We start from the raw sequence: 16,822 nt of genomic DNA on the forward strand, positions 1-16,822 counted from the left end.
AGAATAAATTATTATTAGATGGGACAAGAGAAACTAAACCTGAGGAAATAAAGAACTTGACAAGTAAAAGGTAAATTAAGTTACCAGACATGTATTCAGACATTATTTTCAAAGAATTATGGTCAACTTATTTCCAATTTGTCTTAAAAGAGGTAGCAGAACATCAAAACAATGCCCTTGGGGCTGGGGTTGTGGCTCAGCGGTAGAGTGCTCGCCTCGCACATGTGAGACCCTGGGTTCGATCCTCTGCACCACATAAAAAATAAATAAATAAACAAAATAAAGATGTTGTGTCCATGTATAACTAAAAAAACTTGGAAAAAAAACCCCAATCACTTATTTTCAAATAATTTCCCTCCCTTCTGAACAAAACCTACCAACAACATTTTTCAAAGTGTATTTCAAGGATCTTTCAATGAAATTTCAAAAACAAATCATTCTTGTGATTGCAAAGAAATGAGCTTTCAAAAGAGCAGATGCTCACAGGTCTTTCCAACAACCTTTTTCTATTCAAGGTACCTCCGTGAGCCTGCTGGAAATGACTGGAAGATTTATTAGAGCAGAAATAAAATGATGGAGAAAAATGTACAGGTGGAGACAATACTCCACCACAAACAAGCCTAGCTCCAAATACCAAATGAATACTGGATTGTTTAGATTCCATCAAGACTTAGAGGCTTGGAAGCATGAGACCTAAATTATTATTCCTCCTCTTGAGCAGGGAAAGCAGGGATGTTTCACTAATATTTGGTCATCATGCTGTACAAGAAAAGTCTACATACCATGCACGTATAAGAAAAAGTTCAGAATCACACAATCAGATCTACAAGATAAAAACATACCCGAGTAACCTTTTTCAGAAAACAGAGAACCAAACTGGACAAGGAAGAAATGCCTTTTATACACTTACCAGAATTCTGGATCCTCCATGTTTTTATAAACTGAGTATCAGGAGGTATTGACTCCCCTTCTCCTATGGTGACATCTTTAACAAAGGACATGGAGGGCACACTGATGTTTGGGCTCTCAAAGTCATAATAGGCTCCAATTGCTGCCTGTAAGTTCCTACAAATAAAGAGAAAAAGCAAAGCCTTCAGTCCTGGCCAAAAGACATTATTTTGGCCCATGTCTTAGGATTTGTCATAGAATCTGAAGCTTCTGGTATGAAAGTCTTCAAGGTCACTCATTCTGGCTGAGGAACAACAGAAAATCACAAAACTAAATCAACAAACTTTTCTATCACTTTCTTCCCAAGGTACCCACATAGGAAGTAGCAAACCATACCACAGTGACAAAATGATGAAATCTGTTATACATAAGGATGCAAGAATGAGTAAGGAAATCAGTTGAGAGCTCCACTGAAACTGATTACAGAATTCATAGAAACTCCACGTTTTTAGACATTCTAATTACTTAGATTTTTAAAAAATAACCATCTTATTTTTTCCTTCCTAAAAACATACACATGGATAAACATTCATATTACTTTCTTAAATATCATTCCAGAACTTCAGTTCCTCCCGGCACATACAAGATAATGAGCTATATATTCATATTTTCCTCTGTTTACATAACTGATGTCATATTACCCACTACTCTAGTTTTATTCATTTAGTACAATATCTTGAAGATATTTCTATATCACTACTTACTGCAGATTCTCATTTTTTATAGCTGAATTCATTATATAGATGTTATTATTTATTTAACCAACTGACTTCTGAGTGTTCCCAATCTTCAACTTTTTCATAAGTAAGTTTAGGCACACATCAGTTTGTGTACATGCACAGTTATTTGTAGTATAAATTCTTCTAAGTGACAGTGCTTGATCAAAGGGCATAAAGCTGCAGTTTTCATAGATATATTCAAACTTTCTTCTAATAAAAGTTGTATAATAACACTCCCACAAGAATTATGAGTGCCAATTTCGCCTCTTCTCATTGACAGTGTTTTTTCAACATTTTTTATTTCTGCCAATCTGACAGGTAAAAAAAAATATATATATATATAAAATCAGTAAGATCTTACCATGTTTTTCTGAGGACTGGAGGCATAGTTAAGTGATCATAGACATGCTCCGCATGAACAAGGCTCAGGATTCGATCCCTAGCAAGCACGTGAATGCACACAAACGTGCACACACACACCCCACACACACAGAGAGCCTTACACTTTTTGAGGGGAGGGGGATACCATGGATTGAACCCAGGAGCACTCAACCAATGAGCCACATCTCCATCCCTTTTTTATTTTGAGACAAGGTCACACTAAGTTGCCTAGAGGCTCACTAAATTGTTGAGGCTGGCCTTGAATTTGTAATCCTCCTGCCTCAGCCTCTACAGTTGATGGGATTACATGCATGCACCACTGTGCCCAGCAGCTGTTCACTTTTATATGGGAAACTGAGTATCTTTTTAGACATAAAAAAGCTATTTGTAGTTTTACTTTTGGAAGAATCATTTTATAAATGCTGGCATTGTTCTGAAATTATTTGCAAACTCCCTTTTGTGAAAAGAACTACAAACACATAAACCAGAGTCTTCCCAACTGAACCGAATCACATCACTGACAGCTTGGTTCATCAGTGTCAGAAACTAAAGGCCATAAAGGCTGTTTAAGTAAGCTATGTTCATTACAGAGATCAAAAACAATTTTTTGTTAATTAATTTAACTGCTTGTCTCTGGTCTTACTTCAATCAGTGACATCATCCCCAGTTCCCATAGTAGACAACAAACCAAACTGCTTGTTTCTAAATATAACCCAACCAGAAGCCAGTGGATCTGTGGCTGCTTTTAATTATGCATAAACAGCATGAAAAAAGCTCTGACAGTATGCAACTGTCCAACAGACATGCTATTAACAGCAAATACTTTTCTGCTGAGGGCCTGCCTGCTTCTCCAGGTGTTTACAACTGCCAAAAAGGAAGGCTATATTTAGAGTGGCTACTTCAGGTCAAGCTTCATGCAATGGTGGCCTGTCATATTAGTCAATAAAAACTGGAATTATAATACCAACTGTCTGTCCATCATGTGTGCTTGATAAAATTACATGAAACAGAGCTGGGCTAGAGTCCACACTGTACCTGTTTGCCCAACTCTTCAATACAAAGGTTTGGACTTTGATCTTCCTAGCAGTTTCCTATCTAGCTGATACTAATCCAAACTAAAGTATAATGTGACTGATCAAACTTAAGGAATCACAGAGTACCTACAAACAGAAAAGTACATCTGGACTCAGACTTACCCTTAAGGATCAGGGATAACATGAAAGAAAAACAGGCCTAGTTTGCAATCTGTTCTTTTGAAAACATATTGTAAAAGCTGTTACTTTTATATATATATATGAAGTAACAGTAAATGTTGGTGAGAATGTGGGGGAAAAGGTACACTCATACACTGCTGGTGGGACTGCAAATTGGTGCAACCACTCCAGAAAGCAGTATGGAGATTTCTTAGAAAACTTGGAATAGAACCACCATTTGACCCAGCTATCCCACATACCCAAAGCACTTAAAATCAGCATACTATAGTGAGGCGGCCACATGAATGTTTATAGCATCTCAATTCACAATAGCTAAGCTATGGGACCAATCTAGGTGCCTTCAACAGACGAATAAAGAAAGAAAATGTGGTAGATATACACTATGGAATATTACTCTGCCTTAAAGAAGAATGAGATCATGGCATTTGCTGGTAAACTGATGGAACTGAAGACTATCATGAATGAAATACACCAATCCCAAAAAGACCACCAGTCTAATGTTCTCTCTCATATGCAGATGCTGATCCGAAATAGGTGTGGGAGGCAGATAGAGGTTCACCGAATTGGACAGGGGTAGTGGGGGGGAAGATGATAGGAATGTGACAGTGAATGAATCAGACATAACTTTTCCTTTGTCCATCTATGAATACTTGACCACTGTAACTCCATATCACATACAATCACAAAAATGGGAAGTTATACTCCATGTATGTATACTACGTCAAAATACATTCTACTGTCATGTATAACTAAAAAGAAAAAAAAACTACCATATGATCTGGCAATCCTACTGCTGGGGAAAAAAAAGATAAAAATATATATTTTTTGGTCTCAGGTCTCTAGCAAGTAGCCTACTGAATTGGTTTCTGTTCACCTGGCTGTAAAAAAAAAAAAAAAAAAAAAACACTCGGAGAGAAGAAACTATTTGTACACCGGGGACAGTTACCAAATTCTCATCTCCAGCATTTTTTTTATTTCGACCCTTGACTCTACCATCAGGACAGGACTTCAAGACCACTGAAGTAAGAACTATCAAGTGGAAAAGTCAAGCTATGCTATTTAGGCAGATCCATTCCCCGCCTTGATCTCCTTTCACACATTCCAATTCTTCTTACAGCAAAAGACAACAAAGCTGCTTATTTGTACCAGTATTATACAAGTAATTCATCAGGACAAAGATTTAGAAACATTTTTTACAAGTCCAAACTGAAACTGAAAGTAGTGAACTGGACTTCTGGCAGTAAATTAGAGTGCAGAATGACAAAGCAAATTCATCTCCCAAGTACAAGGCAGAAAGTGGACGGTGGCCCTGTGGGGCTACAATCCATCAGGCAGATACACAGCTCCAAAGACAGGTACACGGGGTTGCTGAGTTTGGATCATTAGTACTACTGTCCCACTGAACCAAACAATAGTACTACTGTCCCACAGACCAAACAGCTTCAATCCAGAGTCAGCAAAGCAGCCATAACATGTACTCCCTTTCAAAACAACATGCTCAGCTATTATTAGCCAACAAGAAATTCTACATTGAAATAAAACTGGCTGAGATGAAAGGAAAAGAAAAACACTGACCCAATATTCAGGACCGTCGGAAAGTTATCTCCCAGGTTCCTTCAGTGTTTTTGCTCAACAGGAGTTTTAATCTAATTTCAGATAGTTAAAAACACCCTGAACAACCAAGGAAAGCAATTAACAGTGAAAAAACAATACAGGCTAAGAAAAATGGTGGTAATGGTTACAACAATATGAATATCATTAATGTCATAAGAACCATACACTTAAAATGGATAACCAGTAACTTCTACGCCATATAGATATTATATTACCACAACTAGACAAAAATTAAGGTATCAGTCTTTGAAGTCAGTTGCATGACTCTGAGCAGGTGGCTAAGCCTCGAGGTAGAGTTTACTCATTGGCAAAATCATGTTGATACCACCACATCACAGGGATGGCTGCTGAGGCAATGTATGAAAATATTCTTTACTGACATTCATTCACTTAACAAATATTTAACAAATGAGCATTTATCCATGTGGTAAGTATCTGGCCTCAGGCTAGGGATAGGAGAAAGGCACGGTTTGCCTTCACAAAATTAATAGTCCAGCACACAGTAGCCAACCAGGGACAAACAAGGGTCTCTCTTACTGCCTCTCACATAAAGGCCATGAGACCAAGGCAGCTTTTCCTCTTTAAAGTGAAATATGGGCTTGGCACACAACACCGTTTTAACTGCATTGATCAAGTTGACCTGATATGGGGTAGAAGAATTTGGTGACAAGACATTTGGTCTCTGATAAAATACAATTTTGTTCAACCTTCATTTTATGCAAGAGGCCACTGAGATACTAAAAGGTAAAGGAATTCACCCTAGGCTAGGCAATTAGAATTGAGAACCACATCCATTCAAAGGCTATTCAAAACTTTTTATTTATCCAGACTTCTCTTATTGTAAAACTATGAACATCTGATTTTCTTTATACATATTAATTACTAAAAATGAACTAGTTGTAATCCCCTAGTTATAGTGAATTCTTCAATATAAATAGCTAACCTTTGCATATATTCACACAGAACATTTATTTTTGTACTATGGTACATACATTCATAAGGCAGTAGATCACTGTCCCTATAAAGAGAAACCACCTATCTCTTGAATATACAGACAGGAACATCACCCCAAAGTACAGGGTCAGAAAACAGGAAAATCACAATTCAGTGGCTGGGTAGTTATAGCTCAGTGGTGGCAAACTTGCCAAGTTTTATCAAAGATGTCTGGATGAGTCAAAAGTTGAATGGCCTTTGAATGGATGTGGTTCTCAATTATAATTGCCTAGCCTAGGGTGAATTACTTTACCTTTTAATATCTCAGTGGCCTCTTGCATAAAATGAAGGTTGAACAAAACTGCATTTTAAAAAAATATTTATTCTTAACTTTTAGGTGGACACAATATCTTCATCTTACATTTATGTGGTGCTGAGGATCAAACCACGTGCCTTGTGCATGCTAGGCAAGCACTCTACCACTGAGCCACAACACCAACCCCCAAAACTGCATTTTATCAGAGACCAAATGTATTGTCACCAAAATTGTTCTACCCCATATCAGGTCAATATCAATGCAGTTAAAATGTGTTGTGTACCAAGCCCATATTTCACCTTAAGGAGGAAAATCTGCCTTGGGCCGATGGCCTTTATGTGAGAGGCAGTAAGAGAGACCCTTGTTTGTCCCTGGTGGTTACAGTGTACTGGACTATTAATTTTGTGAAGGAAGGAAGGTTGGTCACAATTAAAAAGGAAATGTTTGAGGACCAAGTTCTGCGTATTAGCTCAGAATCTTAAGGAAATACCTCCTTTTCATTCTCCAAACAAATGAGAAAATTAAAAGGACCCAAATAATTTATAAGAAAATTCTCCATCTTATTTGAACACAAAATTAAAATGGAAATCAGAATAATGGATGGTATGATCAATATCATCTAGGGGTTCAGGCCATAGTACTACCAAACTACAAGTTTCTTTCATCTGTTGAGTGTCAAAGATATTGCCACTAAGGCCATAAGCCACCAGGAACCAAGGAGGCCTACCTCTGAATAACCAAAAAAGATAATATGCCTGGGGAATACCTTACCAAAACAGATGTTCTCACTAGGGTTTTCCAACATCAATTAGATAGCAACCCAACATCGAAGACCAAAATGAAGGACCAAACTATATATGCTTCTAATTACCGTAAATTTTAAGGCCTTGAAAAAACAGAATTTCATTAAAACAGAAAGCTGGTTGGGGCTCAGTGGCAGAGCGCTTGCCTAGTACATGTGAGGCACTGGGTTCCATCTTCAGCACCACAAAAAAATAACAAAATATTGTATCCATTTATAACTTAAAAAAAACCAGAAAGATGACAATAGGGAGAGAATGGGAGGCATTCTAATCACAATGTTTTCAAATCTACGAAGAGTTAACTCATGGATATTATTATATGAAGACAGCTAGGGAGAAAAAGAACTCGTAGAAAAATACATTGACAAAACTTCAGGCCAACATTTACTCCCTTCTTAGAGCCCTAGCAAGTTTAAAATTGTTTATTCTTTTCTTGGCTCTTTACTGATCCATTAATTGTATTACTTTTTTATTACCATTTTATAAATGGTCTTTGTAACTACCTTTTTCCAAGTAGAAAGTAAAAAATAAATAAACCCTCTGCCACCAAAAGGAAAGGTGATGGCACTGTCCCACATTTAAAAAGATATAAAAATCAAGTACAATATCTAGTCCTTGATCAGATTCCAATTCTTACCAAAAAAAAAAAAGGGGGGGGGTCTCAGATACTGGGCATGATGCCACACACCTGTAATCCCAGCTACACAGAGATTAAGGCAGGAGGCACCAGCAGTTCAAGACAAGTCTGGGCAACTTAGCAAGATCCTGTCTCAAAATAAAAAATATAAAGGGCTTGGGATGCAGCAATGTAGTAAAGAACCCCTGGGTTCAACCAGCAGTACAATATTAAAACAAAATAAAAGAAAGAAGAGTCTAAAAGTCAAAGAGCAATCTAAAAGTTTTTTTTTTAAGAATTTTATTGGGGGCTGGGGATGTGGCTCAGCAGTAGCGCACTTGCCTGGCATGCGTGCGGCCCGGGTTCGATCCTCAGCACCACATACAAACAAAGATGTTGTGTCCGCCGAAAACTAAAAAATAAATATTAAAAATTCTCCCTCTCTCTCTCTCTCTCTCTCCTCTCTCTCTCCCTCTCTCTTAAAAAAAAAAAAGAATTTTATTGGGCTTGGGTATAGCTCAATGGTAAAATGTATGCTTAGCATTCATGAAGCCCTGGATTCAATCACAAAAGAAGAATAACAACAATTTGTTAAGGTATAATTTATGTGGCATAAAATTCACCAATTTCAATTGTGCAATTCAAAAATTTTTAGTAAAGCTACAGAACTACACAACCATCACCATGTTGTAAGTGATGAAATGTTTTACAACATTTTCATCGTCCTAACAGAACGATGTTAAATTACACATCAAAAGGAAATTAAGGTCGTCAATCATCTGACTTTAAAATATTATTCTGGATTTTCCAAGTGAACCCAATGTAATAACTTATTTAAGAGTGGAAGAGGTAATTTGAAGAGAGAACCAAAGAGATAACAATAGGAGAGAGATTCAGTTTTAAAGATGGAGAGCCAAGGAATTCATATGGCACCTGGAGCAGGCAAAGTTAAAAAGCAGTTTCTCCCAAAAGAAAGGGACCCTGGGCCCTATCTTGATTCTAGCTCAATGAGTCCCATTTCAGACTCTGGACTTCTAGAAATGCTAAGATAATATTTGTGTTTTTAAGCCAGAGTTGTTGGTAATTTATCACAGTGCAAAAAACTAATAGAATGGCTACAAATTATTCTATTTTGCTGTATTATTGAAATGTTCATCAATAAAAGAAAAAAAAACCTAAGAACATGAAAGTAAAGATTACAATTAAAATGATGCTAAAAATAAAAATAGAACAATTAAAATGGTGCTGTTTTTTGCTGCGTTTCCTTTTATCATAACTATTCTTCCAAGAATTCATTTTTCCATGCGATCTGTATTTAGAAATAACTCCTTTTTTGTTGCCCTCTGAATTTAACTATCACTGATACTTCCTAGGAGGTAAACAATCACTTTGTTTCATACTAATTGTACATTTTAAAAATGCAGAAGCACTGGCCCAGGAGACATGAAAATGTATGATACCCTAAATGTCCCAAGATGTCAAACAGAAAGTATGATTCAGATAAAGCTATCTTCGTGAACAAAACATTTGTGGTTTGTTGTTGTTCATGAAACTTTCTTTCCGACATATTTAAAATAGCAGCTACAAAATGATCAGGTAAATCTATAATTAAGCATGGTTTTCAAAAGTTTGTTTACCTAACAGGGAACTTACAATTCAAATCCTACAGTCTGCTTAGAAAGTTTTCTTTTAAAAAAACAAGCAAACAACAACAACAACAACAACTAAAACCTGTTTTTTTTTAAAAGGAAAATGTTGCCAAGAGAAATGTTGACTTAAACTAGCTTTCTTTTTGTATTAAGAAAGGCAGAATTTATGTGCTTTATTAAGAAATACCAAATACTTTTTACATATACCTTTGATCAAAATGCTTCATATCTAATATTTCTTGCCTTTGAAATTTCCTGATAGTGTGATAATGGGAACCAGCTCCAAAATCTCTTCAGTTTCATCTCCCTGATGAGCAATACTGGCCTACCATCTTTGGAGATAACACAAAAGTAAACCTCATACTTCACCTCCCAGAGGGCATACTGGTACATACATCTAGGAGAAAATCTAATAGCCCTAGGTCATGGATTTATTCCAAGAACAAAAAGATAATCCTCAGCCAAATTCTATGTATTGTTAACAAAGCAATGCAGTCTTACCAATACTGCCAAATAATGCCACATGGTGTTTAAACTCTGAACCACACCCACACTACTAATCAATACCTGGAGTTGGATTAGTAATCATCTGCTCCATGGTATGTGTGAGAAAAGATACTTTCTTAAAGCTTCATACTTACTAGGGGACTCAATTATAGTAGATAGAATTTGGAAAAATAATGATAGAGAGAGATTAAATCATAAAATCAGAACAGCCCCCCCTTTCTTTTACAAACTAATAAAATGACAATATAAATATGTCAGAGATTACTGTCTTTTTTAATAGTATCTAATTGCTGAACACAAATAAGGGACACAACATTTAAAGAGCATTTCCTGTAAAATTCCTGCTATACTTGCAAACAACCTCACATACAATGAAAAGCAGCCAGCTTTGAGAGGGTTCATCCCACTATATAAACTAGCAAATTTGCTTTATTAAAAAACACAATTGAGGGGGAAAATATTTTTTGTGGATTTTTTTAATATTTATTTTTTAGTTGTACTTGGATACAATACTTTTATATATATATATATATATATATTTTTTTTTTTTTTTTTTTTTTTTTTAATGTGGTGCTGAGGATCGAACCCAGGGCCTGGCACGTGCTAGGCAAGTATTCCACCACTGAGCCACAACTCCAGCCCCTTTGTTTTCTCTTTTTTTTTTTAAATTTTTTTTTTAGTTGTAGATCGACACAATATGTTTATTTTCTCTATCTATCTATCTATCTATTTATTTATATGTGATACCAGGGACCAAACCCAGTGCCTCACGCATGCTAGACAAATGCTCGGCCACTAAGCCACAACCCAGGCCCTTGTTAATTTTTCTTAGTCTCCAAGTCTTTCTTGTGTTTTGTTTGTTTGTTTGTTTGTTTTTAGAGAGAGAGAGAATTTTTTTAATATTTTTTTTTTTAGTTATCGGAGGACACAACATCTTTGTTTGTATGTGGTGCTGAGGATCCAACCTGGGCCGCACGCAGGCCAGGCGAGCGCGCTACCGCTTGAGTCACATCCCCAGCCCAGTCTCCAAGTCTTTCAAAAAGAGAAAAGCCATATACATCCCCAAATAATGTAAGCACAGTGAAGCAGTTTTATTTACTTCAAGGTTCAAAAAGGTCAAGGAAATCTCTCTTCAATATCCCCTCTCCCTGCTTTTTTTTTTTTTTTTAATCCTGTGTTGCTGAAGGTAAGCAAATATACAAATATACTTAGGTAAAATGCCTGGGATCAGAAATGTTTCCGATTTTTGAATGTTGAAATGTTTACATAGACTCTACTGATTGAGATAGTTTTGTTTGGGGTTTTTTGGGAGACAGTCTCACTATGTTTCCTAAACTGACTTTGAACTTGTCATCCTCCTGTCTCAGCTTCCTGAGTAGCTGAGACTACTGGTATGCACTTGAGTTTTCTAATTTGAAAATCCAAAATCCCAAACAGCCCAACTTTAACACTTCAAATTTCAGAGTGTTCAGATTTCTGGATTAGGAATACTCAATCTGTACCTAAAAAATAATTAAGATTTTGTTCATTTACTATGAAGTTCTTTCATGACTCTAATTTGTAAATTCCATTTAAAATTTAATAGTGTCTTTGCAGAATGACAATTAAATAAATGAAGGAAAAACAGAACTAGGAAATAATCTTTTTGCAACCATCTATGCAATTATGAATTTAAGAAAGGAGGGCTGCAGTGGCAGAGTGCTTGCCTAGCATTTGTGAGGCACTGGGTTCAATTTTCAGCACTACATAAAATAAAGGTCCATTGACGGACGGACGGACAGAAGGAAGGAAGGAAGGAAGGAAGGAAGGAAGGAAGGAAGGCAGGCAGGCAGGCAGGCGGGCTGGGGTTGTGACTCAGTGGTAGAGCACTTACCTAGCATGGGTTCAATCCTTAGCACTGCATAATAAAATAAAGGCCCATCAACAATTAATAAAAAACAACATATATAACAAAGGATCATCAATGAATACTAAAACAACTGAGGGTAAGATTGTGGGAAAGAGGATATTCCCACAGTCTTGAGTGTCATTCCCACTGATTATTAATTACAAAGAAGACAGTCAAGTAGGCACTGTCTTAAATACTCAACCTTAGCATAGTCAAAACAGGACAAAATAATATCATATGCCTACATAGCACTTGTATATTATTTCTAACATATGTTCATTTCGATCTTCTCACAAAGAAGCAATAAAAGTAACCAACCATAACAGACACTCTAGACCACCATTGGATTTAAAAAGAAAAAAAAAGTTAATTTCATAAAACACCCAAGTGAAAAATGTGAGGGAACTGTCCTGAAGAGCCAGGACAACCAAATATAATATTCGATCCTTGAGAAGATCTTGGGTTTTTTTTTTTTTTTAATATATTTTTTTAGTTGTTGATGGACCTTTATTTTGTTTATTTATATGCGGTGCTGAGAATCAAACCCAGTGCCTCACACATGCTAGGCAAGCCCTCTCCCATTGAGCCACAACCCCAGCCCAGATTTTGGGTTTTGAAACAAGATTATAAAAGGGTGATTTGGGGACAAATGGGAAAATCTGGCATGTGCTGATTATTAGATACAATTATTTCCAAATTAAATTCCTTGGTGATGACAATGATATTATAGTTATGTAGTATGATGCCATTGTTGTCTTTGCTGCTGAAGGACTTAGGGCTGCCATGATGCCTGCAATTTATCCCAAATGGCACAGGAAAAAATGTTTAAAATCCATACAGAGAAGTCTTTCATCCAATGTTGACAGGAATATAGAATGGTAATTACTTTAGGAAACAGTCTAGCACATTCTCAAAAACTTGAAAACAACTTTATCATACAAACTAGCAATTCTATTTCTGGGTATCTACACAAAAGAAATTTTAAAACATTAAAAAAAGTCAGTAAGGAGACTAAGAGTGTATTTCAGTGGAACAGTACATGTTATAGCATGAGTGAGGGCCTGGGCTCAATCCCCAGAATCACCAAAAAAAAAAAAAAAAAAAAAAAAAATGTCAATAAGTAGAAACAATCTCAATGTCCACCACTGAAATATGTCTCACCAATAAAAATAAACAAAATACTGATAAATGCCAAGACACAAATGAACTTCATACACATTATACTAAGTGAAAGAAGCCAGACACAAGACTTTATATAATTCTGTTTATACAAAAAGTAAACGGAAATAATCTTTAAAGGTAGAAAAAAGGGGGAGAGGGAGCAAAGGGGTAGAAAAAATGGTGGAATGAGACAGACATCATTACCCTAGATACATTCACAAAAGATGGTGTGACTCTACTTCATGCACAACCAGAGAAGTGAAAAATTCTGCTCCATTTGTGTACAATGAATCTAAGAGCTTTCCATTGTCATGTATAACTGATTAGAACTAGTAAGTAAGTAAATAAATAAATAAATAAGTGGTAGAGTAGTGTTTGCCTGAGAGTGAGAACAGGAATGGATTAACTATGACAAGCAGAAGAAATTTTACTGGAGTAATAAAAATTTACTAGAGTTCTCAAACTGGACTGAGATAATGTTTGCATACCTCTAAAAACTTACTAAAAATCACTGAATGATACTTTTAAAAGGAGCTAATTTAGAGTATGTAAGTTACATGTTAATTAAAGATACTTCAAATAGAATACATGTGGCACAATGACAATAATGATAATTGATGAATCTATATGAAGAGTATATAAATATTCACTGTGCCATCTTTCAACTTTTCTATAGGCTTTAACATCTCCTAAATGAAAAGTTGGGAGAAATATCAGAAAGAACTCTGCAAAACACACACACTGTCAGGCAAGGTAGCGCATGACTGTGATCCCAGTGGCTAGGGAGTAGGAGGCAAGAGGATCATGAGTTCAAAGCCAGCTTCAGTGAGGCACTAAGCAACTCAGTGAGACCCTGTCTAAATGAAACAGAAAATAGGGCTGGGGACATGGCTCAGTGGTTAAGCACCCCTGGCATCACTCCAGTACCAAAAAAAAAAAAAAAAGCCATACACTCAAAATTAGTAATTCATTATTATCAATAATAAAGTTATTCTTTATTATTGCAGAATAACTAAAGAAGATAAAGGACAAAAGCATAACTGACAGATTCAGAACTAATTAACAGAGCAACACATTGATTCCCAGGGCCAATTTTTATCCAAGAAGTTAACTAGCAATTTTTCTCTATTTAGATATTATTCTTTCCTAATTACTCAAATAATCCATGTTCACAGTAGATATTTGAGGGGAAATTACAGAAGACTGAACTCAGGGACACTGTACTTCTGAGCTATAGCCCAGGCCCTGTTTTAAATTTTATTTTGAGACATGGTCTAAGTTGCAGAGATTGACCTCAAAACTATGATCCTCTTGCCTTGGCCTCCCAAGAAGCTAGGACCACAGGCCTAGTTCACCACACCAGGCCTCACTGTAGAAAACTGAAGAATTAAAGTGAAAGGACATAGAAAATAAAAAATAAATTATAATCCCATCAGCAAATGATAATCATTTATGATTTGTTCTTTATTCTTTCAGTCCATTTGGGTGAAGGAAAATTATCTCTTACCAACATTCACAACTTGATCAATTGTTCAAATGGCATACCAAAATTTTGTCATATTCAATCACATAAATAATAAAAATGAGAAGGCAGAATAAAAACTTTTAAATGCAAATCCAGTCCTTCCTTTCAACTTACAATTAAAACATGCAGGTTGAATTCATTAGCCTCAGCTCTTTGCTTAAATGCCCCTAAGATCCAGGAGTGGAGAGCGAGGCATAAATTTACAAGGACAAAATAAACAAGTGGGGCAACATTTGGGGCACTAGAAAGTATTTTGACAAATGGTAAATGACAGGTGACTTAAGAAAGTTCAATCCTCTTCAGGCATCAGTGGGAAAATTAGACAGGAACACACTTAAAATGAAGACCTCCTTAAAAGGCCCAGGAATTAATAGTACCAGGTGCCCTGAAACAGTGAAGATAAGGACAAAAACAGAAGAGGACATGTATTTGCCTGAACTGAACAGCTAGGCCTAGGATCCCCTAATATAATCTGATCACTGCACAGCCCAGTGGCTGCCCCACCCTGAAGGAAATGGGTGGAGCTGTTAAACCCACAGTTTAAGAAGCCTTTCAACCCCAGCCCTGGAGATCTTAGTTATGCCACTGCTCCCAATTCTTTTTTTTTTTTTTTTTTTTTTTTTTTTTTTTAATTTTGAGACAAGTTGCTTAGGGTCATCTTTTAGTTGCTGAGGCTAGCCTTGAACTTTCCTGCCTCAGCCTCCGGAGTTATTGGGATTATAGGTGTGTGCCCTCTCAATCCTTTCTATATCCTACTCTAGTAGTACCTAGCTAAAAACCATCCTATATTCATCATTTAATATAAAAAAAAAAGACTACAGCAAACAATAAAAAAAGCAACTTGAAGAAAACAGCATTGAAGGGGCTGGGGATGTGGCTCAAGCAGTAGCTCGCTCGCCTGGCATGCGTGCAGCCCGGGTTTGATCCTCAGCACCACATACAAACAAAGATGTTGTGTCCGCCAAAAACTAAAAAATAAATAAAAGAAAACAGCATTGAAGAGATCTAACAGAAAACAGCAAAAATTCTGTCAAAAGGTAAAAAGAGAAAAATCTTTACAGAATCACAGAAATTTAGAGAATATTTTTCTCTTAAAAATAAGAGCTCCAGTGCTGGGGTTGTGGCTCAAGCGTAGAGCGCAGGCTTAGCAAGTGCAAGGCCCTGGGTTCAATCCTCAGCACCACATATAAATAAATAAAAAGAAAGGTATTGGGTCAGACTACAACTAAAAAATAAATATTAAAAAAAATAAGAGCTCCAATACAGAGATATGATAAATTGTGTTATAATGGTGTATTAAGAATTATAATGCAAAAAAAAGAGAGAGAGCTCATGCATAATGGCATAATTTGGCATGAACATACTTTATATACGGAGTTACTTAAAATTGCACTGTGAATGGATAATTATGATTGTAATGCATTCCACTATTGTCATGTATGTAAGAAATAAATTTTTAAAAATAAATAAATAAATAATAATAATAATAAAAATAAGAGCTCCAGGGCTGCGGTTGTAGCTCAGTGGTAGAGTGCATGCCTTGAATGCATGAGGCCCTGGGTTCGGTCCCCAGCACCACATAAAAATAAATAAAAATAAAGATCACACACACACACACAAAAAAGGAGCTCCAAGAAAAGAGAAAAAAATCAGACACAGTGGAGTGAGCCTGTAATCCCGGCGTTTCGGGAGGCTGAAACAGGAGGATCAAAAGTTCAAAGCCAGTATCAGTGGGCTAGAGATATGGCTCAGTGATGGAGTGCTTTTCCTGTCTGGTATGCTTGAGGCCCTGGGTTCGATTCCCAGCACCACACACACACACACACACACACACACACACACAAAAGGCAAAGCCAGACTCAGCAACTCAGTACGGTGCTAAGCAACCCAACAAGACCCTGTTTCAAAAAATAAAAATGGCTGGAGATGTGTCTCAGTAGTCAAGCACCCCAGTATAAAAAAAAAAAAAGAAAGAAAGAAAGAAAGAAAAAGAAAAAAAAAGTGGCGGGGGAATTTTGCAGTGGTGAAGTGCACACAAGTTCAATCCCCAGAGTCAAGAAGAGGAAGGAGGAGGAGGAGGAGGAAAAAGAAAACTAAGGTTAGGAAATCAAAGAAATTTCCAAGAGAATGAAGTGTCCACATTGAAGGAGCTCACCAAAGTTGAGCACAACAGTATATGAAAATACATACTGAGTGCATCACTGTCAAATTTCAGAACACTAGAGACACAAAGTTACCAAAAGTTTCCAGAGAGGGAAGAAAACAGGATTTATTCAAAGATAACAGAGTATCAGAAGTTACCACACTGCAGCATTATCGCTGAAATACAAATGACAAAGGACCATACCACCTTGAAAAGTCTCGAGAAAAATATTTTCAGCCTTAAAATTGCTACCCAGTCAAACCCTGGGAGAGCAACCAAGTATCAGGTTAAGATTAAAAAAAAAAAAAAGAGAGAGAGAAAAGAAAAAAGAAAAATCAGAATGCAAAAGACTCAAATTTTACCTCCTCTGCACTGTCAGGAAGTTTAAAAAAACAAAAAATGGGG

At 36.4% G+C, this 16,822-nt stretch overlaps 1 protein-coding gene and 1 long non-coding RNA gene across 6 annotated transcripts in view; both read right to left on the bottom strand.

Moving 5' to 3' along the window:
* The window catches only part of LOC308650070, a 637,596-nt gene that overhangs the window by 174,076 nt on the left and 446,698 nt on the right, over window positions 1-16,822 (bottom strand). The gene's annotated exons all lie outside the window — the stretch shown is intronic.
* Window positions 1-16,822, bottom strand: part of ILRUN (inflammation and lipid regulator with UBA-like and NBR1-like domains) — a 93,229-nt gene that overhangs the window by 47,581 nt on the left and 28,826 nt on the right. For all 5 annotated transcript variants that reach the window (XM_081294314.1, XM_081294313.1, XM_081294312.1 and 2 more), the window contains exon 2: window positions 911-1,065. In XM_081294314.1, coding sequence (XP_081150440.1) covers window positions 911-1,065 — 155 coding nt within the window. The remainder of the gene's footprint in view (window positions 1-910; window positions 1,066-16,822) is intronic.

Source organism: Spermophilus citellus, assembly GCF_964194105.1.
Source record: "Spermophilus citellus genome assembly, chromosome: 5".
In the NCBI taxonomy this organism is placed as follows: Eukaryota; Metazoa; Chordata; class Mammalia; order Rodentia; family Sciuridae; genus Spermophilus; species Spermophilus citellus.